General features: G+C 49.7%; 1 protein-coding gene and 1 long non-coding RNA gene across 3 annotated transcripts in view; both read left to right on the top strand.

Moving 5' to 3' along the window:
• The window catches only part of LOC123397937 (oxysterol-binding protein-related protein 1D-like), a 33,008-nt gene that overhangs the window by 3,526 nt on the left and 1,673 nt on the right, over nt 1-27,809 (top strand). Inside the window, exons 5-6 of one of the 2 annotated variants that reach the window (XM_045092449.1) lie at nt 8,367-8,522; nt 15,481-15,789. In XM_045092449.1, coding sequence (XP_044948384.1) covers nt 8,367-8,522; nt 15,481-15,789 — 465 coding nt within the window. The remainder of the gene's footprint in view (nt 1-8,366; nt 8,523-15,480; nt 15,790-27,809) is intronic. The other variant, XM_045092450.1, reaches the window with a different exon arrangement.
• Nucleotides 8,530-11,485, top strand: LOC123397938. Its single transcript, XR_006610048.1, has 2 exons — nt 8,530-10,963; nt 11,101-11,485. It is a non-coding gene; the product is annotated as an uncharacterized LOC123397938 (long non-coding RNA).

The following is a 27,809-nucleotide window of genomic DNA, read 5'->3' on the forward strand; positions in this document are numbered from 1 at the left end:
TTGTCGCACCAATATTTCCTTCAAGTTCCCCTCCCTTGATACGGGGCAAACCATGGGATTGGCCCGATCTTCACGAACTAGAGGTGAATTTGAGGAAGATTGCTAAGGAAAAGAAAGAGGAATCACAAAGGAAACTAGCACAAATCAACACACAAGTTGCAATACAAGATGCACATGGATAAACCCTTGATCCAATCCATCCACAAGAGAGAGAGAGAGAGGAAGCAAGATAAGGTTCTTCCCCAAGTCCTAAGCATGGATTTCTAGCCGCGTGACTAGTCGTCGACTAGTCGATGAGTGTCTAGAGAGGGAGCCATCGCAGGCCCGAAGCTCCTATGGTTCGAAGGCTCGGATCTTTGGGTGTCGAGAACTTGCGGCAGTCTTCCCTTAGACTTGCTTGTCGATGCTTCCAGAAGCTCCCTTTGTCTTTACAATTGTTTCTGTGCTTCCAAGTTCCCCTCTTGGATGACAGAGGCATTCTTTGTGTTTGACCTTCTCCATGCCATGTGTGATGTTCAACACAAACCGAAAGGTCACATGGTAGGAGTGCCGATTTCTATATCACCCTCGAGAGAACCATGTAGACACTCGTAAAAGAAAAGATTCACCTATGCATATATGAAGTGTATGATGCGCATATCTCTTAATGATAGGGCACTTGCCATGGTGATGTCCATAGGATGCTCCGCATCATCTTCCCCCTCTTGAAAAGGATTAGACTAGATCCGACCTCGGATCGAAATCCACATCACCATCTGAAAAAGATGACTCGACGTTGTGGTATGGGACGCTCACCATGTACTTAAGGCCTACACATGCAAAAGACAAATCAAAGAATGTGTTTGCATGGCAGACGAATGCATCATCCATCATGATGCAACACTTGTCTTGCACATCACTCTTGGTACAAAACATGTGCATTGAATGCATGTCACAAGTCATGGCAGTATGTGCATCATGCATATTGAGCAAAGAAGGACAAGGAACATGCTTTAGATGGGACAAATCAAAATCTCCTAAGCATGTGAGGAAGCTATAGGGGCGTTCCCATGTTCAAGAATAAAAGCATTGTTGCACTCAACACATAGGAAAGTGCTATTGTTCATCATGGTAGAGGCAACAACAACAACAACAACAACCAAGCCTTTCAGTCCCAAACAAGTTGGGGTAGGCTAGAGTTGAAACCCATAAGATCTCGAAGCCAAGTCATGGCTCTGGAACGTGGATAGCTAACTTCCACGCACCCCTGTCCATGGCTAAGTCTTTGTCGATATTCCAAACCTTCAGGTCTCTCTTAACGGACTCCTCCCATGTCAAGTTTGGTCTACCACGACCCCTCTTAACATTCTCAGCACACTTTATCCGTCCGCTATGCACCGGCGCTTCCGGTGGCCTCCGTTGAATATGTTCAAACCATCTGAGACGATGCTGGACCAGCTTCTCTTCAATCGGTGCTACCCCAAGTCTCTCTCGTATATCGTCATTCCGTACCCGATCCTTCCTTGTGTGGCCACATATCCATCTCAACATGCGCATCTCTGCTACACCTAACTGTTGGATATGTCGTCTCTTGGTTGGCCAACACTCCGCGCCATACAACATCGCAGGTCGGATAGCTGTCCTATAAAACCTGCCTTTTAGCTTTTGTGGCACTCTTTTGTCACAGAGTACGCCAGAAGCTTGGCGCCACTTCATCCACCCATCCTTGATTCGGTGGCCCACGTCTTCATCGATATCGCCATCCTTCTGCAACATGGACCCCAAATATCGAAACGTGTCTCTCTCCGGTACCACCTGCCCACCAAGGCTAACCTCTCCATCCTCGTGCCTAGTAGCACTAAAACTGCACCTCATGTATTCAGTTTTATTTCTACTAAGCCTAAAACCTTTCGATTCTAGAGTCCGCCTCCATAACTCTAACTTTCTATTAACCCCCGTTCGGCTATCATCGACTAGCACCACATCATCCGCAAAGAGCATACACCATGGGATATCTCCTTGTATATCCCTTGTGACCTCATCCATCACCAAATCAAAAAGATAAGGGCTCAAAGCTGACCCTTGGTGTAGCCCTATTCTAATCGGAAAGTCATCGGTGTCGCCAAAGCATGGCATGTGCAAAGCATGGACATTGTTGCAATTGAACGTATGAAAAGAGCAAGGAAACAACAAGTTTGATGCAACAAGAAAACATAATCAAAATGGTCAAAACAAAGCATGGTCGAAGTATCATTGTGTTGGTGAGAACTCCTATGCAAAGAACATTGTGTCATCATGACTCCCTCGACATAAGAAGCATCATTAATAGTCTGTATGAAAAATGGTACATCAACAACAACAAAGCCTTCCAGTCCCAAACTAGTTGGGGTAGGCTAGAGTTGAAACCCATAAGAGCTCGAAACCAAGTCATGGTTCTGACACATGGATAGCTAATTTCTGCGCACCCTAGTCCATGGCTAGTTCTTTGGTGATATTCCAGTCCTTCAGATCTCTCTTCCTTCAGATCTCTCTTTACATACTCCTCCCATGTCAAGTTTGGTCTACCTCGACCTCTCGGCATTATCAACACACTTTAACCTTGTTTGCAAATAAACATACAAGCAGAAGAAGTATGGAGCATGTTTAATGCAAGACATGGGTCACAATGGCATGTCATCGGAATAAGAATGCCCAAAGCATTCAAAGTGGACACGGAAATATGAGCACAAGGTACGGAATGGACAATACCCAATAACCATGTGAGGGACGTGCAAACAAACATCGCGAGGACTTGTCAAAATGACGAATGAAGGATAAATACTCCATGGTGGCATCCATCTTGGTTGCTCTCGAGAGCTCGTTTTGTCAACTCCTGGGCTTGCGACGTTGACACGTAAGCGTGATGACCTACACAACACTGATTCACAAGAAAAAATCTGTGTGATAGTTGTACACATCATCCATTATGATATGTATCTTTATGTGCATGTGGGTGTTAGTTAGCACAAGATATGTAATGCACAAAGAAATTTGATGCATGATACTAGAATACATCATCCATCATGATAGGATTGTTGTTATACATAAAACAAGGGGATGAGTGTAACAAGTGTGGTGCATCATTAACATGCACATTCATGTCAAGCATATGGTGTGCACACATGCAACACATAAATGAGTCCAAAACATCTATCATTTATGAGGAAGCTATGCGGGGTTCCTCACGAGCAATAGTTTTAGCAACAAATATTTCATCATGCTCGAGGCAACAAAAAGAGTGATTGGGTTACATTCTAAGCAATGCATGTCCAAAGCATCAATGTAATTGCAACCAAAGTGATGGAAAGAGAAATTGTTCTTCATTCTCGATGCATCACACAAAGCATTGTCACCAAAACATATGAAAAAAGGGCATTGCAAGAACAATGTATAATACTACCGTGCCTACAAGAAACACAAGAAAAACAACCATACGACATGTTGGATGCAAGACATGGGATATTCTTCACATTTTTCATAATGAGGTGGTCATGGCATGGCATATGAAAATTGTCACACAAAGGATGGAAGCATGCCAATATGTCCACAAGTGATGCAAATGCCATTGACAAAGAACTTGTCGTCTATGCCATATTCGCAAATCAAGTTGAATTCAATGGGGATGCCATTGTCACTACGAGAAGATTTCAAAGTTTTCATTCTTGGAAATCTAATCCATAGCATATGACAAAGAATGAGGATTATCAAAACATGACATGACATATGGAATTTTTACAAGATGTCCTATGAAGCATAACATCACATCTAAAATACTCCACATGATCATCATCATACTCATCATAAATGGGCAATAAAGCATCATACGGGGAAGTCAAACTAGCATGTGACATAACAATAGGAGGATCATCAATATCAACAAGCAATCCAATTCATTCACATCCACTAGTGGGACAAGAACATCACCTATATTGTTACAGTCGTAGTTTTACTCACGCGGTGTAGGTGTGCTGGAAAGGACCAACTTGTGGCCATCTTCTTCATCTTTATGGAACCATTTGGGGGCTTCATCTTCTTGCGCCATGGCCATCATCCTGCCCATTCAAGGGACGAACTTGTCGAGTATTAGCGCTCTTCATGCATGAGACCTAGCACCAAATGTGAAGACACCGAAGAGGTAGATATTAAGTTGTTAGAGTTGTAAATGGCCCCACATGACCTATCAACTACCTCACTTAACTCTTGTGGTGGTTCACTCACTCCAATGTAGATGATCTCAGTGCCACGTTTTGTGGAGTCACTCAAGTGGTGGTGGTGGCTCTCCTCACATGGAAGTGGGGCATCACCTCATATATGTGGTTAGTGGTGATCACTCACTCTCGATATGGGTGCAACCCCATGCTCAACCATGTCGCCCAAGATGAAGTCTGTAAGATGTGGCTCATCATCAGTCGCATCCATAACGGAAGGGAAATTCCCATGCTCGACTATCTCACTATATTCGCCTCCATGGGTGGAAGCTTGTTCCTTGCTTACCACCTTGTCTCTTGTTTCCAAAGAATGTTCCATGGATGGAAGCTTGTTCCTTGCTTACCACCTTGTCGCTTGTTTCCAAAGAGTGTTTCTTGATTGGCTTCATTGTCATCCTCACCGTGCCTCCTTCAAGAAGAGCCGTGCTCGACTCGACATCTTTGTTGTCATGACTGTTAAGCTTCATGCACTAGCCAATGCAACCAAAAGTCCGAACTGATGGAAAAGGTTAGGCAATCCATATATACACTTCAACATCCCCTCTTACGTGTGACGCGGGAAGTCAACATGTGGATAGACTCAGAGGTATGGCTTAAGAGGCCTATACGTGGACACAAAGTGGGGAACAACATTTTTTGGATAATCTACGAAATCCAGGACTTGAACTCAAGACCTTAGGCCCTGATACCATGTTAGCTTCATGCACTAGTCAACACAACCAAAAGGACGAACCGATGGAAAGGGCTAGGCAATCCACATATACACTTAAACAATGACGAGGGAGATCGGAGACGCCGATCTTCGAAGCGTCATCTTGGAATATCATCGCGTCAAGCTTTGACATTTGATGGAAGTATCCTAATGCTCATATTGTTGGGTGTTGCTCGCCTTGAAGTGTGCATGAGCGCAAGTGGCCTTGGCCTTCTTGACGTGTCTTTCGGCCTTGAGAGCACCATCGAATAGGTCTTGGAGGGACTTGTAGTTCTTGAGGAGGTAGCCTTGGTGATGTCGTGCTTCAATCATGCTTAGCAGTGCTTCAATCCAAATGAGGCCTTGTTCACCGCTTCAACTCGAAGTACTTGTTGATGGACTTGGTTCCTTGTGTGGCGCGCTCCAATTGGCGCAGAAGAGTATCCGCTCGCTTGGATGTCTCAATGTGGACCAACTTGTAGGTAGGTTCTTTGAAGGAAGTTGACGCCACCATTCAGACATGTAGTCATGGAAGTTTCTTGTGGCGTGCCTCACTTGATCTCCGGAGGGAACTTGTCGATGGAGGAAGGATGTGTCTATGCTTCATTCCAACTTGAGATAATCTTTGTGGCCATGAGTCCCATAAAATGCTATCTCCGTGTCGTTGTTGACGTCATTTTAACTCGTGGTGGTGGTGGACTTGAGCCTGAGAAGCATCTCTTGTTCATTGTTGTGAGGGGCTTGTTGAGATTGCACTTGATGATTGGTTTGGTGGTGGCCCTTGTACTCTCTTGATGTGGAGGTACTTGGCTTGTGGAACTTGTGGGCAGATTTGCCACGACCACCATAGTTGTCATTGTTTGTGTGGGTCTCTCGCATAGAGTCTGGGCGATGAAGTTTTTGAGGCTATGCCACAAGTTCTTCCACAAGTGATCCACTGTCCCTGTATGATGGCACTAGTGCAAATGGTAAGTGGCTAAAGTGAAAGAACGATATCAAGTTACCCAAGTGAGAAAGCTGATATGCTGATAAGTGGTCCCAAACTGCACACCTACAAACTTGCAAAAAGGCTAATACAAAATTTGGCCAAGCTCCAAATGAACTCAGAACAATGCAAGTTGATCACAAGTGTAGAGGAAGGAAACAAAAGGAACACACATGCAAAGATAGCAGCAGGCTTGTGCAACCAAAGGAATGAGCGACACAATTTTTTTTTGGCCAAACGAAGACTAATGCTCGTGTTGCACAAACACAAGGAGAGACTCTAGCTTGATTGCATGTAGAGGGCAATGGATTTGTAAACACGGCACCACTCTAACGACTCGCAAACTTAATGTTTTCCTATAAGAAGTATACTTTGGACATGTATTTATTTTGCTCTTTCTCTTGCTTATAAGCTTTTCTTTCTTTTTTATTTTGATTTTTGAAGCTTTTCTTCCTTTGCTTTTTCTTCTTTGTGCCAAGTCCAAGATACAAGACTAGGGCCAGTTCTTTTGCTAGCTTCTAGAATAAGATGGAATACGCTGCCCCCTACCCAGCTTATTCTAGAAGCCCAACCAAATTTATGTTTTTAGAAGCCTACTAATTAAGACTTAACTAGTAGGACAAAGACGAGATATGGCTAACATGTACACAAGATACCAATTGATGCACCAAGTAGATATCAAATGATTCTTACTATGTTATTGCTCAAGATAGCAATGATGTATAGGACAAAGACGTCACTACGGGGCTCAAGTGTATGATGCCGACAATACTCAAATAGCTAGTCTCAATGGGATGAAAGTTTACGCAAAGGAACAATTGGCTATCAAAGGCAGTGTCAGGGAAGAGTAAGGTTATGCCGGTGAATGTGTCAAAGAGGATGAACTGGTGGTCATGCATGACGTAGTTGTTGGTGATGTACTTGGTGGAGGTCGATGTAGTGGTGATCGAATGCTCACCTGGTGAAACTTGGATGACGAGGCGAGCTTGATGGTTGGTGGAGGTGGTTGGTGTCGATGAAATTCCTCCAAAAGTGTCTTAACACAAATGATGTGGGAACCAATGTGGTGATCTTGGGCATGTCTTCAGCATCAAATCTAGCCCTAAAACATAGTCCAGAATGAAATGTTACAGCCAAAACGGTGAATGGTGTTGGGGGGCAGAAGGGAAAAAAACTCGGGTTTGAAGTCAAAATTTGATGAGGAAAAGAAAAACTTAGGCCAAATCCACGAAAAGGAAGGTAGATCAACTAGATCTGCAAGAGATCCATGAATCATAACCAACCAATTTGCACGAAATCCAACAGATCACTTGAAATTGACTTTGGGCAGGAAAAAAAAGAAAAAAAAGACTAGCAAAGGTAGGGAGCGGGTTCCAGTTCGTCGCAACTTTGCTCTTGATGCCAAATGATAAAGGGCAAACCGTAGGGACGCTCTTCATGATTTTGGAGGTGGATTCGAGGAAGAACTCGGCAGAAAACGGGAGGAATTATAAGGGAAACTAGCATAAATCAACACACAAGTTGGAAAACAAGATGCACATGAATTAATCCTTGATTCAAATCTTCCACAAGAGAGAGAGGGGGCAAGATAAGGTTCTTACCCAAGTCCTATCGGGTAATCTTCTCGATAGGTGGAGGTCTTGAAACTCCTCACAGTCTTCACCTTGCAAGGTGGCCTTGTTCTCCATGAGGAACATATCCGCATTGGAGGAATCCCACTATGGGAGGTAGATGAGCAAAGCTCTCTTATTTTAGAATCTTTGCTAACCCTGGAGAGGAGGTGGGAGAAGAGTATATAGTCCTAGGCATGAAGGGGTAAGTGAGGGGCAAAAAGGGAAAGATACATGGGCCATCAACTCTTGTTGGAGTCTAAATTGAGTTTACTATGAAGAACACGTTTTTTTCTAACTCTTGTTGAGGCAGATAGTACAGGATTCTCTACCTTAAAATAGTTATTACATCCATCAATTCTTTTCGGAGTCTAGATTGAGTTTACTATGAAGAATTGTTGGAGCAATAGTGTATAATCTCCAGTGGTTCATTCTAAATTCTGGAGCATTTGCTTAAGTTGGGGCTTTCCTGTCAATCCTTTACTTTTCTCCTTCAAAAATATGTGATTTCCATATGTCATCTATAACTGACCGAAGTTTTCTACTCCCTCTGTCCCAAAATAACTGTCTTAACTTTGTACTAGCTCTAGTATAAATTTGTACTAAGCTTAAGACACTTATTTTGGGACGGAGGGAGTAGTAAATATTTAATTTTAGTACTCGATAATTTTTTACTATTTTACCTGTATACCATATTTTATTTTAATATTTCTGGTTACTGAAGGCAGACACTATTCAATCTTATTTACAATGCCTTTTTTTATCAGTTTAACCTTTTGCACTAAGTTACTTTGCACTGGAGACTTATCATTTGTATTTTGTAATGAATAAATTCTTGGTGAAATACAATACAGGGTAACAGCTTGATGAGGACACTTCTTGTTGCGGCTTTTGCAGTATCAAGCTATGCTTCAACTGAAGGTCGGCAATGCAAACCCTTCAATCCTCTACTTGGTGAAACATATGAAGCTGATTATCCAGATAAAGGACTTCGCTTTTTCTCTGAGAAGGTTGTGTAGTTTCTTCTTAGATAATTGAAGTTATTATTACCCCTGGTCTCGTCGATGCATCCAACCAGACTTCTTACATTATTTGTTACATAATCATGAAACAACAATCTCAACAGAATAAGGAAGATACCAAAGCAACAAGATCAACCAACACCAGACGATAGTAATATGGCATCCAAGACTACTCTATAAACTAAGAAGCCTAGCACTTGCACGCCATCCAAACTGGGTTATAGACTCCCTGTTAATCTGTTCGAGCCACTTGGTGCCAAGCTTCATGGATTCCTTGTATTGCTCCTTTTGTAACAATGCCCATGACCAACAACCAACTGGTACACCAGAGTAGCACCTGCATACACGAGTGATTTTTTTTTGTCAACGTCATTCCTGCATGGCCAAATTGGAAGGAGTACGTAAGAGAGATCTGAAGGATTGGAATATCACCAAAGAACTAGCCATGGACATGGGTGCAATAAAGAAAAGATTTTTGATAGTTTCCTGTTCACAGTAAAAGCTACACCATGTGTCCCCCCTGCCACTTACACTTGTTCAATTGTCCTTTGTAAGGACTACCCTCGTGCATTAAAACCACAGGAATTCTGACCTTAGAGGCAGTTTCAGACTCATAACTGTTTTGATCTAAATCTGACCCACTTAACATTAAACAGGTCTTGCCCCTGAGTTAGTTGAACCCCCGCTACTTTGTGGACAATCTCATTCCAGTCATTTAAATGCTTTCCAGTGAGGGTCGGCGGAAATCAACCAGTGGATTTGCCACTGCCAGGACACAGCCAACACTTCTCTGAAGAATTCGACAGCCATGTTCTTCGTCAGTTAAGTTTGTATCGTCTGACAAAGGCTACAGTAGCTGTTGAACCGGTATGGGCCCAAGCCCATCAAGCTTATCTCTTAGGGCCCAAGCCCATGTGGGGTGCTGACCTAGAAGGGGACATCCAGTCCTCCCGTTCCCATCCAAGGAGCCACACGAGATCAACCCCTCGCGCTAGCCACCAGACCGCTGCTCGCCCCCGTCTGTAGGTACCTCTCTCCCTTGATTCTACATGGTATCAGAGCCTGGACGGCAGGACCTGAGGTGAAGGAGGTGGCGCCGGCCGGCGAGGTGGCGGGATCCGGCAAGGCGGCGGCGCAGATCTGAGCCGGCAGCAAGCACAACGAGCTCGTGGTGCGGAGAGGCTGCGCGTGTGAGCGGGAGACGCGGGGGCAGCGCAGGAGCTGCGTGCGTGCGCGCGTGCTGCGTGAGAGGGACCAGGCCGAGTGGAGGCTGCCTGTGCTGGCTGCTGCTGGTGGAACTGCGGGGAAGAGGAGGAGCAGAGGAGGAGCGGTAGAGGGGGAAGAAGGGCAGCTGCTGATGCCTGCTGGTGCATCTGGAGTGGGCTGCTACTGGTTGCCCAAGGAGAAGGTTGCAGCTGCTGTTGCCGCTAGTGCTACCACTTGTGTTGGTGGTTTGCTGCTAGAGTTGCTGCTTCTGCTGTAGTTTGCGGAAGAGGAGGTTGCTGCTGGGCAGCGCTGTGCTGAATTGCTACTGCTGCCTTGCTGTGTCTAGGAGGAAGAAGGGGCTGCTGTTTGGAGAGGAAGGAGGAATTGTTGGTGTTGTGCTGCTGCTGTTTGCTGAAGGTGAAGGGGGTAACTACTAGAGCTGCTACTGAGTTGTTGGTTTTGCTGCTGCTGAAAGTGGACGAGGTGTTGTGTGTTGGAGCTGCTGCTGCTGATTGTAGAGAGGGGCTTGAGGGGGAGAGACTCATGCTCAAGGAGAGGCTCTTCCTAATGGAGCAGGAGGTCAGCAAGGGATGCCGTGTCGTGACCATCGAGGCGCGTTTTGCAGGGGCAGATGGTGCTGCTGGCAGCGCCAAGAAAGCTGTTGTTCTGGAGGAGATGAGTGCGGGTGGTGCTCACCATGCAGTCATGGAGTACCTAGGGAATGATTGACATGAGAAGGGGTTATGTGGTGCCAAAGAAGAGTGGTGAGGACAGTGCAGAGAAGGCCAGTGCAGGGTCAGAGAAGGAATACAACATGACTGTAGCCAAGGCTGAGAGGCTCAGGGAGGAATTGGTAAGCCTCAAGAGGAAGGTGGAGGAAATCCAGGCTGGCAAGGAAAAGGGGGCAACACGTGAGAAGGATGCTTAGACCGTTAAGTTGAGGGCTGAGTTGGAGGAGCTTCACGCTTTCATATCACAGCTCGAAACTGCAGGCTTGAATGCTTGCTATGGAGACTGTGCTCACTGGACCTCCACCGATGAAGATAACCCGGAAAAGGCATCTCTTGCTGCTAATGAGAATGGTCTAGAATGGGTTCTAGACTCTGGAGCATCTAGGCATGTTGCGGGAACTCCTGCGTGTTCGAGTCTTACAATAAGCATCCTCCTTCTCACACGGGCACTATACAAACCGTCGATAGCACAAAACAGCGTCATTGGGGTTGGTGCAGTAAAGTGCACTCCGACCATCTCCCTATCCTCCGTTTTACATGTGCCAGCTTTTTCTGTCAATTTGGTCTGTTTCAGTGCTCTGATTGATCAAATAGACTGTCGTGTGATCCTTGACAAATTCGATTGCCAGATTCAGGAGCGAGCGACAAACGAGGAAGACGGTTGGGACTGGCACGAGGCGTAGGGGGCTCTGGTATATGAATCAAGGGGTGCAGCCAGACTTGGTTTGTGCTGCGACCATGGAGGACAAGGAGAAGCAGGCGATGATCCATCACTGTAGGATGTGCCATGTCTTGTTTGACAAGATGAGTAGAATATTTCTGGATGTTATGTGTGGAATAGGCAAGGGCAAGCTGACATGTGATGCTTGCGAATATGCAAAACACACAGGAGCTGCATATGTGAGTAAGGGGCTTAGGAACATATCTCCTTTTATGCTCATTCATTCGGATGTATGGAAGAGCCCAATTGTGTCACTAAATGGAATGAAGTACTTTGTTACCTTTATTGACTTCTATACTCGTATGACTTGGATTTATTTGATGCGTCACAAGGATGAGGTGTTCAACTGTTTTAAGGATTTTCATGCCTTGGTAAAGAATCAGTTTAAGGTGCAGGTGATCAGATCAGGACTGACAATGGCACAAAGTATGTGAACAACACCTTTGGAGCCTTGTTTGACCAAGGATTCTTCATTAGACTTCTTGTCCGGACCCCCCCTCAGAATGGAGTGGCAGAAAGGAAGAATCGACATATTCTTGAGGTTGCTCGGTCGTTGATGTTTACCATGAATGTGCCCAAGTTCTTGTGGAGTGAAGCAGCTACGACAGCCACATACCTGATCAATCGGACACCTTCAAGGATACTTGGCATGAAATCGCCGTGTGAATTGCTGTTTGGAGAAAATAAGTTTGTTGTTCCCCAAATGTTGTTTGGCAGTACCTGCTTTGTTCGTGATCACCGATCTTCCGTTGGGAAGCTAGATCCGCGGGCAGTGAAGTGTGTTTTTCTGGGCTATGCTTCGAGTCAGCAGGGGTACAAATGTTGGCGTTCCTCTGAGAAACGCAGATTTATAAGTATGGATGTCACTTTCAGGGAGTCAGAGCCATTCTATGGTGGATTGACAGACCTAAGTCTGTTGTTTGCGGAGCTTGACCACTTGCACTCTGTGCAGGATGGTCAAGAGGGGGAGAAGGCTGTATCTCATTCTCAGGATGATTCTATGGGCAGTAACACTGATGAGGATGTACATGTTCAAGTCCAGCCAATTGTGGGTACAATTCCGGTTGGTACTCTCACTGATGGTGATGTGTAGGTCCAGGTTCAGCCAAAATGGGTTCCATTCAGATTGGTAATCTCCAGCTCCCCGTTCGATATTGGTGGCAGGAGATTCCCCTAGTGTACTCTGGACAACAACCACAAATGCCACAAGTGCATAGCTCATTTGACACACGTCTCGTATATTCACGGCGGTAGCCACAAGTGCATGGGGAGCAATCAGTGCAGGGGGAGGAGCAGGGCAATGATGCAAGCTCATCTGAGACAGTGGAACTGCCTATAGCGTTGTGAAAGGGGACACGTGAAGCGACACAGAAGGCTTTACCACGAGATGTTTTTGATGATCATGACGTTGGAAATTTTGTGTCTTACGAGGCATTGTTTCCTTCCTATAGAGCGTTTGTTGCCTCTCTTCAAACTTTGTCAATCCCAAAGGCTGCAAAGCAAGATCCGAAGTGGCGTGAAGCGATGGTAGAAGAGTTGGAAGCATTGAGGAAAAACAATACTTGGGTGCTAACCACATTGCCAGCCGAAAAGAAAGCAGTGAGTTGTAAGTGTATTTATACAGTGAAGTAGAATCCTGAGGGGAAGGTGGAACGACATAAGGCCAGATTGGTTGCTAGAGGATATAGTCAAACTTATGGAATTGACTATGACGAGATGTTTGCTCCTGTGCAAAGATGAACACAATAAGGATATTGGTTTCCTGTGCTACAAACTTTGGGTGGAAGTTGTATCAACTACTCCCTCCGTTCCTAAATATAAGTCTTTTTAGAGATTTCGCTAGGGGCCTACATACGGAGCAAAATGAATGAATATATATTCTAAAGCATGTCTAATATACATCCGTATGTTGTCCCCTAATGAAACCTCTTAAAAGACTTATATTTGGGAACGGAGGGAGTAGATGTCAAGAATGCCTTCTTGCATGGTGAGTTGAAGGAAGAAGTGTACATGAAGATACCACCAGGTTTTGGTACTTCAGAGACCATGGGAAAGGTATGGGAAAGGTATGCAGAGTAAAGAAATCCTTGTATGGACTGAAGCAATCACCGAGGGCATGGTTTGATAGATTCAGGTGTGTTGTTCGTGGTATGGGGTATGGTCAGTGTAACGGTGACCACACGGTGTTCTACATACACTTTGATCGGAAGATCATCATTCTTAAAGTTCACGTGGATGACATTATCATCACTGGAGATGATAAGGAGGAAATAGAGAGATTGAAGGGGTGTCTGAGCAAGGAGTTTGAGGTAAAGGATTTGGGTAACCTATAATACTTCTTTGGTATTGAAGTGGCCCAGAGAGAGAAGGGAATATCTTTGTGCCAACGAAAATACACCTTAGATCTCTTGAGTGACATGGGCATGGTGGGATGTCGTGCAACCCCTACCCCGATTGAACAAAATCATCAAGTAGCGGCACAAGTGCAGCCCCTACTCCGATTGAACAAAATCATCAAGTAGCGGCACAATCAGCAGAGCTGGTGAATAAGGAAGATTACTAGGAACTGGTTGGGAGGTTATTGTACTTGTGTCATACCAGGCCTGACATTACGTATGCCGTGGGCGTGGTGAGCAGATACATGCATGAACAAGGAGTGGGCATCTTGATATTGTGCACAGAATTCTGAGATACTTGAAGGGGACTCCGTGTAAAGGGTTGTGGTTTGCGAAGAGTGGACATCTTCAGGTGGATGGCTATAGCGACTCGGATTGGGTCAGTTGTAAAGATGATAGAAGATCAACTTCTGGCTACTGTGTGTTTGTGGGAGGAAATTTGGTGTCATGAAGAAGCAAGAAACAGATGGTTGTGTCTAGATCAAAGCACAAGCTGAATCTAGAGTATTATCTCAAGGGTCGTGTGAGATGCTCTGGGTGAACTACCTACTGAGCGAGTTGAAACTTCTGAGGAAGGGACCCTGAAGGTGTGGTGTGACAATCAGTCAGCTATAGCCATTGCTAATAACCCAGTTCAACATGATAGGACAAAGCACGTTGAAATTGATCGCTTCTTCATTAAAAAGAAACTTGATGCCGGAATCATCAACCTTACTCATGTTAGCTCCAGGCAGCAGTTTGCAGATTGCTTGACAAAGGGACTGGGAACAAAGGACTGTAACTTGGCATGTGACAAGATGGGAATGATAGATATCTACCACCCATCTTGAGGGGGAGTGTTGAACCGGTATGGGCCCAAGCCCATCAAGCTTATCTCTTAGGGACCAAGCCCATGTGGGGTGTTGACCTAGAAGGGGACATCCAGTCCTCCCTTTCCCATTCAAGGAGCCACACGTGAGGAGCCCCTTGCGCTAGCCACTAGACTGCTGCTCGCCCTCGTCGGTAGGTACCTCTCTCCCTCGATTCTACAGTAGCCAACTACTCTGTTTTACTTTTTCTTCGTTCTTATCTCGTTTGTAAGGCTATAAAGCCAAGTATCTGGAGACATCGAGATCATTCTTCCTGTATTGGGATAAACCCTAGCCGCGTGGCGGCGTATCGTAACTTGGCCTATATTCTCGGCAATTAAACTCCAAATTTTCTAAGTTTTGTGATGTGAGTGAGAGTTGTCTAAATCTTCTTCTTCAGACCTTGCTTGGACTGACAGCCACCTGGAGAACAATGGCTACTGTGGCATCTTTATGTCAGACAATGTTGAATAATCTCGGGTACCTAACTGAAAAGGGCACATGCCCGATCCGTTTATCCTCCCAAAACCTAGGTGATCCATCATTTTTCGTACTGAATGAATCAACTTGTAAAAAAACGTCCTTCACCCTCATAAGGACCTTCCAAAAATGCGAGTCTGTTGGCTTGTCTTTAACCGAACTGAGTGGTTTTTGCCCCAAATATTTATTCGACATTGATTGTCAATCTACACCCTCTGTTCACAGCTTGAATATCCAATAACCTCCAAATCTTGAATACCGAGGCCGCCCTGGTCCTCGGGAGTACACAAAATCTCACAACATGCTAAACAAGATTTTCTTTTATGCTGACCAGATTGCCAAAAGAAGCGAGAACAATTATAGTCTACTCTCTTCAGCACTCTCTTAGGGATCTCCAAAAAGGACATCATTATTTGAATAGATTACTGAGTTATTTCCGAATAGAGTAATTCCTAGTTCATGACATTGTTTTTCTTATTACCCCGCAACTTTATGTAAGTACAATCTTTTTGTGTCATGTGAAGTGCTCACTCGGCTGATTAATTATAAATTTTATTATTTCAGGTCAGTCACCACCCTGTGGTTGTTGCATGTCACTGTGATGGTCGAGGATGGAAATTCTGGGGTGATTCGAATCTGAGAGGCAAGTTCTGGGGTCGATCCATTCAGCTTGACCCAATAGGCGTTCTAACCCTTCAATTTGATGATGGGGAGAAATTCCAGTGGAGTAAAGTTACTACTTCCATATACAATATCATTATAGGGAAAATTTATTGTGACCACTATGGCACAATGCACATCAAGGGAAGTAGTCGCTACTCTTGCAAGCTTAAATTCAAAGAACTGTCAATTATTGATCGGAATCCGCACCAGGTAAATCTGTAGTTTCAGTACAAAATGAATTTATATCAAGCATAAAATAGATACCCGTCTAGTCAGATGCTTGCTTGTAAATGTCTGTTTGGCCATAGACTCTCTTTTATTTGTACCGCAATAAGGGGGGAATGTCAGCTCAGGAGGAATCCTGGAGCGAACAATCGTTCCCCGAGAGGTTCGATTGAGGGAACCGTCCTTCCTTTGGGGGTTCGCTCCAAGAGCTGGTTTGCGTGACCTGCACCCAGAAATAAAGCAAAGTACGTGGGACAAAACTGGCTAGGCCCAATTAACTTTTTTTTTGTACAAAATTGCCGTAATTTTTTTTTAAAATTTTTATGATACAAGAATTGCCAAAAAATGCATAATTTAGACATGAGAAAAAATGCAAAATAATGCATGGATGTATATATAAAAACAGAGATAGAATTACCATGACAGTAGGAAAGTGCCACCTATATGTAACATGAAAATGGCACCTATATGTAACATGAAAAATGCCGTAACACAATGAAAAATTTAAGCTTATAGGTAACATGAAATTGCCATGCTACATACAAAAAGAAATTTGCCATGGTATGATCAATAAATTTGCCATGGTACACTACATAAATAAAACATTATCTACAATTTGCCATGGGGACATTTCAAAACATTCCTACAAATTGCCAGGGGTGCGTGGAAGTTTAGCTATCTAGGTGCGAACCATGAGTTGGTTTTGAGATCTTATGGGTTTCAGCTCTAGCCTACCCCAACTTGTTTGAGACTAAAGTCTTTGTTGTTGTATTGAAATGTACTCCCTCTGGAAAGGAATATAAGACCTTTTAGATCACTTGATCACTAATGGACTTCTGTTTTTAGCAAATGCCCATTAGGGTAAACAATATTTTACATTAAAAGTAGTAACTGATTAAAATTATAATTACTAGATAGATAATGCATCTTTAAAACATCAATATAGGCACTATGATTTTGTTCCTTCTCTTGGACGGGTCCCTTGATCGTGAAGCAATCCCCTTGTCCTCTTCTGATGCATTCTGTTGTTGTGTAGGACACTAGGAGGACACTAGGAGTAGTCTTTTTTTCGAGAAAACGCTAGAGATTTTGCGTTTCATTGCATTGAAAAGAGAGAGTTGTTACAATCGTCCTAGGAGGCCATTAAAGATTCCGAAACAGGAAATTCAGTGAACATCCCATGTTTGGGGGATGATGGCTCTAAGCCCTAGAGCACCAGCGCGTGCCCAGAGAGCGGCCTCGTCTTTAATCTTCGTGAGCATGGTGTCCACCGATGGTTGTCCATTGAAAACGCAGTCGTTGCGCTGTTTCCACAACATCCATCGGACGAGGAGGGTCATGGTACCCAGTCCTTTGCATATGGGCATTGGGACGGATTGCCTTGCAGATTGCCACCAGTCGAGTAGTGAGGGCTTGCTGTTCGGTGGGGCGCAAGGGATCCGCAACCAGTGCAACGCTACATGCCAGATCATTCTGGCGAAGGGGTAGGCGAGGATGAGGTGGTGCATGGTCTCAAGTGCTTGGTCGTAGAGGGGGCATCACGTGGGGTGTTGCAGCCCTCGGCGGGCAAGCCGGTCTGCGGTCCAACATCGGTCGAGGTGGGCAAGCCAATGGAAGAAGCGTACGCGCGGAGGTGCCTAGTTCTTCCATGTGAGCTTCCAAGCGGGGCAAGTAGGGGAGCCAACGAAGGTGGCGCTGCAAGCAGATTTGGCGGAATAGACGCCGTTTGCGCTCCATCTCCATGTGAGGCGATCCGGCTTCGAAGAGAGGGTTGTGCCGTCGATCGTGTGCCGAAGCTGGAGGTATTGCCCGATCTCGTGGAGGCCCACCGTGCCCTGGATGTCATGTGCCCAACGGTTGGCCTGTAGCCCCTCCGCGAACGTCATGATCTTGCGTTGGTGCTTTGAGATGTACGTGTATAGGAGCGGGCAATCTCACGGATAGAGCGTCCGCCAATCCATCGATCCTCCCAGAAAAGGGCCTCCCTACCGTTCCCAAGCTGCATAGTGGTGGAGGCGAAGAATAATGCACGCTCCTCGGCAGAGAACTGCAGGTCTAGGCCTGCCCATGCTCTCTAGTGGTGTCCGTGCGGCTGAACCAGAGCCATCGGGTGCGCAACGTGAGGTCGGAGCGTGCAAGGTTGCAGACGCCAAGAGAGATCCGTCGGGCCACTCGTTGCCAGTTGACGTGGCAGTGTCCGCCATTTGCCTCCGCACGCCCAGCCCAAAGGACGTTTCACCGTCGTATGGCTGACCGGCGATTACTAGCGATTCCTGCTTCATGCAGGCGAGTTGCAGCCTGCAATCCGGACCGAGGACTGGTTTTTGGAGTTGGCTCACCCTCGCGAGATCGCGACCCTTTGTCCCGCCCATTGTAGCACGTGTGTCGCCCAGGGCATAAGGGGCATGATGACTTGGCCTCATCCTCTCCTTCCTCCGGCTTCACACCGGCGGTCTGTTCAGGGTTCCAAACTCATAGTGGCAACTAAACACGAGGGTTGCGCTCGTTGCGAGACTTAACCCAACACCTTACGGCACGAGCGTTGGATTTTCTCGAGTGCCTTGAGGGTCTTCTTGGGTGGGGAAGGGGGGGGGGGGGGGGGTAGGGCGGGCAGCGCAAGAAGCTGGTGATTCGGAATTGCGCTGAGGATGGCCTTCACATACGCAAGGTGCCTGACCTTGTTGGGGGGGGGGGGGCAGCGCAAGAAGCTGGTGAATCGGAATTGCAGGATGGCCTTCACATACGCAAGGTGCCTGACCTTGTTGGGGGGGCAGCGCAAGAAGCTAGTGAATCGGAATTGCGCTGAAGATGGCCTTCACATACGCAAGGCGCCCGACCCTGTTCATGAGATGCGCTTTCCAGCAGGGGAGCATGTTGGCGGTCTCGTCAACCATGGGCTGTAGCTGGGCAACTGACGGCCGTCGTAGCGTAAGGGGAATACCCAAGTAAGTAATGGGCACCAAGATGGGGCAGCCCAGCAGCTCCACAACGTGCGCGGCCGTATCTTCCTCGTTGCGAATCAGGGTGGCCGTGCTCTTCGCGAAGTTGACCTGAAGGCCAGAGGCGTGCCCAAACAGCTACAAGATGCTCTTGACGGCAGTGATGTCACGCTTTCCAGCAGGGGAGCATGTTGGCGGTCTTGTCAACCATGGGCTGTAGCTGGCTAGCTGATGGCCGTCGTAGCGTAAGGGGAATACCCAAGTAAGTAATGGGCAGCTCTAAGATGGGGCAGCCGAGCAGCTCCACAATGTGCGCGGCCGTATCTTCCTCGTTGCGAATCAGGGTGGCCGTGCTCTTCGTGAAGTTGACCTGAAGGCCAGAGGCGTGCCCAAACAGGTGCCCGACCCTGTTCATGAGATGCGCTTTCCAGCGGGGGAGCATGTTGGCGGTCTTGTCAACCATGGGCTGTAGCTGGGCAGCTGACGGCCGTAGTAGCGTAAGGGGAATACCCAAGTAAGTAATGGGCAGCTCCAAGATGGGGCAGCCCAGCAGGTCCACAACGTGCGCGGCCGTATCTTCCTCGTTGCGAATCAGGGTGGCCGTGCTCTTCGTGAAGTTGACCTGAAGGCCAGAGGCGTGCCCAAACAGATACAAGATGCTCTTGACGGCAGTGATGTCACGCTTTCCAGTAGGGGAGCATGTTGGCGGTCTTGTCAACCATGGGCTGTAGCTGGCTAGCTGACGACCGTCGTAGCATCAGGGGAATACCCAAGTAAGTAATGGGCAGCTCCAGGATGGCGTATCTTCCTCGTTGCGAATCAGGGTGGCCGTGTTCTTCGCGAAGTTGACCTGAAGGCCAGAGGCGTGCCCAAACAGGCGCCCGACCCTGTTCATGAGAGGCGCTTTCCAGTAGGGGAGCATGTTGGCAGTCTTGTCAACCATGGGCTGTAGCTGGGCAGCTGACGATCGTCGTAGCGTAAGGGGAATACCCAAGTAAGTAATGGGCAGCTCCAAGATGGGGCAGCCCAGCAGCTCCACAACGTGCGCGGCCGTATCTTGCTCGTTGCGAATCAGGGTAGCCGTGCTCTTCGCGAAGTTTGACCTGAAGGCCAGAGGCGTGCCCAAACAGCTACAAGATGCTCTTGACGGCAGTGATGTCACGCTTTCCAGCAGGGGATCATGTTGGCGGCCTTGTCAACCATGGGCTGTAGCTGGCTAGCTGACGACCGTCGTAGCGTAAGGGGAATACCCAAGTAAGTAATGGGCAGCTCCAAGATGGCGTATCTTCCTCGTTGCGAATCAGGGTGGCCGTGCTCTTCGCGAAGTTGACCTGAAGGCTAGAGGCGTGTCCAAACAGGCACCCGACCCTGTTCATGAGATGCGCTTTCCAGCAGGGGAGCATGTTGGCGGTCTTGTCAACCATGGGCTGTAGCTGGGCAGCTGACGGCTGTCGTAGCGTAAGGGGAATACCCAAGTAAGTAATGGACAGCTCCAAGATGGGGCATCCCAGCAGCTCCACAACGTGCGCCGCCGTATCTTCCTCGTTGCGAATCAGGGTGGCCGTGCTCTTCGTGAAGTTGACCTGAAGGCCAGAGGCATGCCCAAACAGCTACAAGATGCTCTTGACGGCAGTGATGTCACGCTTTCCAGTAGGGGAGCATGTTGGCGGTCTTGTCAACCATGGGTTGAGCTGGCTAGCTGACGGCCGTCGTAGTGTAAGGGAAATACCCAAGTAAGTAATGGGCAGCTCCAAGATGTGGCAGCCGAGCAGCTCCACAATGTGTGCGGCCGTATCTTCCTCGTTGCGAATCAGGGTGGCCGTGCTCTTCGCGAAGTTGACCTGAAGGCCAGAGGCATATGCCCAAACAGCCACAAGATGCTCTTGACGGCAGTGATGTCACTCAAAGTGGGGTGGTAGAAGAGGATCATGTGGTTCGTGTAGAGGGAGACTGATGGATAAGTCTTTGTACTAGGGTCTTTGTGGGGCTGCAACACATGGTCCTTTGTGGGGCTGCAACACATGGTCCTTGTGACTGTTAGGATAGAATCCTTGACCACCAAGGACTAGCAGTTAGGATATCATCTTAGACTAGCATCTTAGGAGCATCTTAGACTAGCATCTTAGCATATCCTTGGCTGGCTAGCAGCCTATAAATATGTATCCCCAACCCCTCAGGTTGGTATGGCGTTCTGTGAGAAATAAACCAACGAAAATTGTCCCAACTCTCCTAGTGTCATCTTCAACTATCAATGCTCAGGCTGAAAGGTCTAACAAGTGGTATCAGAGCCTCATTGTCTTGTACCCTGAGCATTTCCTGCTCACCTCTCACCGGGAGCTGAGCAGCCCAAGCCGGTAGAGCAGTTGCTCCGACTGCCCCTGGTTACCTCCCTCCTTCCTGACTGTCTAGCAACAACTCGTCAGAAGCAACCTCTTCTTCACGCAACAGCCCCCCCTGCAGCAAGCCATGTCTGCAGGTCGCTCTCAGCACACGGCTACCTCGAGCATGCGGAGCTGGCAGGAGGCCGAGCGCGCCATGTCAGAGGAGCGTGAGCGAGCGGCTACAACAGCCGCTGCTGCGGCAGCAAGGGCGTCAAGGCTAGGTGCGGCGGAGCTGGCAGCAACCAGAGCGGAGGTAGAAGCAGCAGCAACGAAGGCAACACGTGAGGCCACGGCGGATGCCAAGGCACTCCGCAGCCGCTCCGGCAGCTCCAACGGCTCCGCGCCTGCGGACGACGACGTCGACGCGGACTGCGCCAATGTGGCGTGAGAGCGGATGGCGGAGTGGGCAGCCAAGCACGCTTGCACACATCGCGATGGCGCTCCAGGTGGAGGTGCGCACGGCGACGACGGCTGCAACGACCAGGACCGCGGCCTCTACGAGGTCCAGACTGTGGTCAGGGATGTTGGTCCTGGTGTTGGGTGGCCTACCCTCACCAAAACCAACTATGTCGAGTGGGCCGCGATCATGAAGATCAGGCTCCAGGTGCGGCACCTATGGGAGGCGGTCCAGGACAACAACGTTGACCACCAAGAGGATCGACGGGCGCTGGATGCCCTCATCGCTGCAGTCCCGCCTGAGATGCAGTTCTTGCTTTCCAACAAGCGAACTGCCAAGGAGGCTTTGGACGCCATCGCCGCGGCATGCATCGGCAGCGACCGTGCTCGCAAGTCCACACTGCAGGCACTTCGTAAGGAGTGGGAGAGCCTGGCCTTCAAGCCAGGTGAGGACGTTGATGACTTTGCTCTCCTTCTGAACACTCTGTAGAGAAGATGGTGAAGTTTGGCGATGCCACCTACACCGAGGAGAGAGTTGTCAAGAAGCTTTTCCGGTGCATCCTTGAGAAGTACAAGCAGATGGCTCGCTCGATCGAGTCTTTGCTGGACCTCTCCACGATGACGATCGAGGAGGCGATAGGCCGCCTCAAGGTCGTCGACACCGACGAGCCACAACCTCTCTCGGGGCCCATCGCCACCGGCGGGAAGCTGCTCATATCTCGGGCAGGGGTGGATTAACGAGCTATTCGACTCGTTAAGCTCGTGCTCGTTAAGGCTCGTGCTCGTTAAGGCTGACTCATTAAGCTCGTTAAGATTAACGAGCAGAAAACCCTGCTCGGCTCGTTTGAAACTCGATAAGCTCGTGAGCACTCGCGAGTGCTCGTTAACAGATTTTGATGTGTGACGGTCTATATGATAAGTGTGTAGATGTGGTTTTCAAGAAGAAAAGATAGTGCCTACAAAAGGAATTCACTAGTTTGTTACTTTCTATATAGATTAGATTGGATAGATGGAATGAGGTGCTACGTAAATTTTGTCATGTTAGATGAAAATATGTTGTATTGTTACTAATGAGCTTAACGAGCTACTCGTGAAACTCGTTAGCTCGTTAAGCTTAACGAGCTGAAATTGATGATTCTGTTCATTAAGGGGCGAGCCACGAGCTTAACGAGCCGAACTATCGAGCGCTCATTAAGCTCGCGAGCTATGAGTTTTTGGTCCAGCCCTAATCTCGGGAGCAGTGGGATGCCGGCCTCGCTGACAGGAAGAAGCAGCGCAAGACGCGAAGAGGCCCCCTGGGCAAGGTACAAGGATGCGTCGAAGGTGACGCCTGCGGAGGCGCCAAGGACGGCGCCGCTGGCAAGCCCAAGCCGGCACAGGACAACAGTTGCCACAACTGTGGCCGGCTTGGCCATTGGGCCAATGAGTGTCGACAGCCACGACACGGCCAGGCTCATGTCGCACAGGCGGAGGAGACGGCTCTGTTCATGGCGCATGCAAGCATCGAGCTACCTTCAGCGACACCAGCCGCAAAGGCTCTCCTCCACCTCGACGAGCCAAAAGCGCACGCTCTTCTCGGCGATGGCTCCGGGAAGGACAAGACTGGCGGGTGGTGCCTCGATACTGGCGCCACCCACCACATGACCGGTCGAAGGGAATTCTTCGCCGAGCTCGACTCCGACGTGCGAGGCTCCGTCAAGTTTGGGGATGCCTTTGCCGTGGAAATTAAGGGCGTCGGCTCCGTCATCTTCACCACCAAGACGGGAGAGCACCAGCTGCTCACCGGTGTCTACTACATCCCCGCACCAAGGAACTCCATCACCAGCTTGGGACAACTGGATGAGAATGGCTCATGCGTGCTGATTGAGCATGGGGTCCTACGCATCTGGGATCGCCAGCGTCGCCTTCTCGCCAAGGTACCCAGAGGTGAAAATCGACTCTACGTCCTTGATGTGCAGGTGGCACAACCGGTCTGTCTTGCTGTCCGCCGGGACGACGAGGCGTGGCAATGGCATGAGCGCTTTGGGCACCTTCATTTCGAGGCCCTGAAGCGTCTAAGTGCCAAGGAGATGGTGCGAGGCCTGCCATGCCTCGACCATGTGGAGCAGTTCTGCGGCATCTGCGTTTTGACGAAGCAGAGACGACTCCCCTTTCCCCAGCAGGCGAGTTTCCGGGCCAAGGAGAGGTTGGAGCTCATGCACGGAGATCTGTGCGTCCCGGTGTCCCGGTGACACCAGCCACACCAGGAGGTCGACGCTACTTCCCGCTGCTCGTCGACGACCTCTCTCGCTACATGTGGGTGATGGTCCTCGGCAGCAAGGGAGAGGCGGCGGACGCCATCAGGCGCACGCAGGTTGCTGCGGAGGTGGAGAGCAGCCGTAAACCGCGCGTGCTGGGCATTGACAACGGCGGCGAATTCACGGCGGCTGAATTCGCGTCGTACTCCATTGATGAGGGCATCCAGCGCCACTACTCCGCGCCGTACAACCCGCAGCAGAACGGCGTCGTCGAGCGGCGCAACCAGACGGTTGGGATGGCTCGAGCTCTCCTCAAGCAGAGAGGGATGCCGGCTGTTTTCTGGGGAGAGGCGGTGCTGACTGCCGTCTACATCCTCAACCGCTCGCCTACTAAGGCACTCGACGGCAGGACGCCGTACGAGGCCTGGCATGGGCGGAAGCCGGCGGTCTCCCACTTGCGGGTCTTTGGCTGCCTTGCGTTCGCCAAGGAGCTCGGCCACATCGGCAAGCTCAACGACAGGAGTACTCTGGGAGTTTTCATCGGCTACACGGAGGGCTCAAAGGCCTATCGCATCCTCGATCGAAAGACACAGCGTATGCGCACGGCATGAGACGTCGTGTTCAACGAAGGGCAAGGGTGGAAATGGGACAAGGCGGTGGACGACGGCTCAACGTCGACGTATGACGACTTCATTGTCGTGTACGTCCACTTCAAGGAAGCCGAGGGAGCAAGCAGCTCCTCTTCGCCGAGCACGTCTACCCTAGCCCCCAAAACTCCATTGACCCTGGTGCCTGCTACGCCGGTGGCGCCACAACCGGTGACGCCACATACTCCAGCCCCGGCAGTCACCCCTTCGGGCTCGTCTTCATCAGCACCAGCTCATGCCGAGCACAACCCGGTGAAGTTCGCTTCCCCGCTTACTCACGACGAGGAGCGCGTCGACGCGTATCATGGCGGCGAACCGCTGCGGTATCGTACGATGGATAGTCTACTCGGCGACTAGCCAGTGCCGGGACTGGTGCCACGCGACCTGGAGGCACAGCTACAACTCGCGTGTGAGGACGGCGAACCTCGGTCCTTTGCAGAGGCCGAGAAAGACGCGGCATGGCGCGCCGTGATGCAGTTGGAGATGGATGCGGTCGAGCAGAACCGCACCTGGGAGCTCGCTGACCGTCCTCGTGGTCACCGCGCAATCACCCTTAAGTGGGTATTCAAGCTGAAGAGGGATGGAGCCGGCACCATCATCAAGCACAAGGCTCGCTTGGTGGCCCGAGGCTTCTTGCATCAGGAAGGAGTCGACTTCAACGACGCTTTCGCTCCCGTGGCACGGATGGAGTCCGTGCGACTTCTCCTTGCGCTAGCTGCCCAGGAGGGCTGGCGTGTCCATCACATGGATGCCAAGTCGGCATTCCTCAACGCCGACTTGAAGGAGGAAGTCTACGTGCATCAGCCGTCGGGATTTGCGATCCCCGGCTAGGAAGGCAAGGTACTCCGCCTGCGTAAGGCTCTCTATGGCCTACGACAGGCACCTAGGGCGTGGAACGCCAAGCTGGACTCCAAGCCAAAGAAGATGGGCTTCGAACAAAGCCCGCATGAGGCGGCCGTCTACCGACGGGGCAGTGGAGGAAATGCCTTGTTGGTGGGCGCCTATGTTGACGACCTGGTGATCACCGGCATCAAGGATGCAGAGGTGGCGGTGTTCAAGGAAGAAATGAAGGCCACCTTCCAGATGAGTGATCTGGGGCTCCTCTCCTTCTATCTAGGGATCGAGGTGCACCAGGATCACTCCAGGAACGCGCTTCGACAGTCCGCCTACGCCAAGCGCATCGTTGAGCTAGTTGGGCTCATCGACTGCCACCCAACCCTCACTCTGATGGAGGAGAGGCTGAAACTGAGCCGCGAGAGCACAACGGAGGAAGTGGACGCTATGCAGTACCGACGCCTTGTGGGGAGCCTTCTCTACCTCGCCCACACACGGTCGGACTTGGCATTCTCCGTCGGCTACGTTAGTCGGTTCATGGAGCGACCGACGACGGAGCACCAGTAGGCAGTGAAGAGGATCATCTGCCACGGGGCGGCACTCTTCGTCGGGTACAGCGACCACGCCGGCGACATCGACACCAGCAAGAGCATGAGCGGGATCCTCTTCTTCCTCGGCAAGTGTCTCGTGAGCTGGCAGTCGGTCAAGCAACAGGTGGCGGCCCTATCCAGCTGCGAGGCCGAGTACATAGCGGCCTCCACCGCCTGCACTCAGGCGCTCTGGCTCGCTCGACCTCGCAGCTGGACAGGGCCGCCACCTGTTGCTCTCAGGCGCTCTGGCTCGCTCGACCACCAGCTGGACAGGTGATCTCCTTGTCTGAGACACCAGAACGGTGCAGCTCCTGGTGGACAGCAAGTCCGCCCTGGCCCTGGCAAAGAACCCGTTTTCCACGAACGGAGCAAGCACATCCGACTGAGGTATCACTTCATCCGAAGCTGTTTGGATGAAGGGAGCATCGAGGCGAGCTACATCAACACCACGGACCAGCTCGCAGACCTGCTTACCAAGCCTCTTGGGAGGATCAAGTTCGTCGAACTCTGCTCCAGGATCGGGATGATTCGACTCTCCCACAAGACGACGTAAGACTTAGGGGGAGAATGATGGATAAGTCTCAGCACATGGTCCTTTGTGGGGCTGCAACACATGGTCCTTGTGGCTGTTAGGATAGAATCCTTGACAACCAAGGACTGACAGTTAGGATAGCATCTTAGACTAGCATCTTGGCATATGCTTGGCTGTCTAGCAGCCTATAAATATGTATCCCCAACCCCTCAGGTTGGTATGGCATTGTGTGAGAAATAAACCAACGAAAATTGTGCCAACTCTCCTAGTGTCATCTACAACTATCAATGCTCAGGCTGAAAGGTCTAACAGAGACCGATGCATCTGGCGTCGCGGGTGAAGCTATTGTAGGACGCCCAGCTCTGTGGCGTGGTGGAGCAGACGACCAAGCGTGTCGACCATGAGCACGAAGAGCTGGGGTGATAGCGGATCACCTTGGCGAAACCCACACTTGTGCCATACTGCTGGGCCTGCCTCTCCGTTAACGAGCGCTGGGCCTGCCTCTCCGTTAACGAGCACCTGGTGCTAGCGGGGGAGAATAGGATGGCCAACCAATCAAGGAACCTGGTGCCAAAGTTGTACTGGCGGAGGGCATCAAACATGAAACGCCACCTGACGGAGTCCAGGGCGTAGGCTAGGTTCAGCTTCAGTAGTACGCGCGGGGCGTCGAGCTGATGCAACAGGCGAGCAGACTGTCACACGAGGATGAAGTTGCGAAGCGACAAGATCTTGGCAAATATCTTGGCCACCAAGTGTATGAGGCTTATGGGCCTGAAGTCGCCAAGGGCCTGGGCGTACGCGCGCTTGGGGAGCAGGGTGAGTAGCGCCTAGTTAAGGCAGCTGGATCCATGCCCTCACAGCTTGTATAGCCGGTGGAGGACGTCGATGAAATCCTGACGGGCGATGGGCTAGCACGCGCCTAGGAACTCGGCGGGGAAGCTATCGGGGCCAGGGGCCTTGTGTGCGGGGAGTCTTTTGATCGCCTGCCAAATTTTCCCGGCGTCGAAGGGAGCATCCAGGTCCTCTAGGCAGGAAGGAGTGATGAGCTTGGAGAGGTCAAGGGCCCAATCGCGTGGCGCATCCTAGCCCAGGAGCTAGTCGAAGTGCGCGTAGGACGCGGCTGTGAATCCTGTTCTTTTGATGCTTGTAGGTGCACTGCCGATGGAAGAACGACGTGTTGGCATCGCCGTCCTCGAGGTTTGCGAGGCGGGCGCGTTGCCGGGCAATGGTGCGCTCGAGGGACGCAAGGCCTAGGTAAGATGCCTTGATCTGCCGACGCAGCGAATCCTCGTGTGGGGAGAGTGCGCGTTGCTCCCGTGCGGTGTCAAGCCGGAGAAGGAGCTCTCGGGATATGGCAAGCTTGAGCCGAACATTGCCAACAGTCCGAGGGCTCCAGTAGTAGTAGTCTAACTAGCTAGGATTATAAAAAAAATATGGGTTCAAGATTCT

Source organism: Hordeum vulgare, chromosome 5H (assembly GCF_904849725.1).
Source record: "Hordeum vulgare subsp. vulgare chromosome 5H, MorexV3_pseudomolecules_assembly, whole genome shotgun sequence".
Lineage (NCBI taxonomy): Eukaryota > Viridiplantae > Streptophyta > Magnoliopsida > Poales > Poaceae > Hordeum > Hordeum vulgare.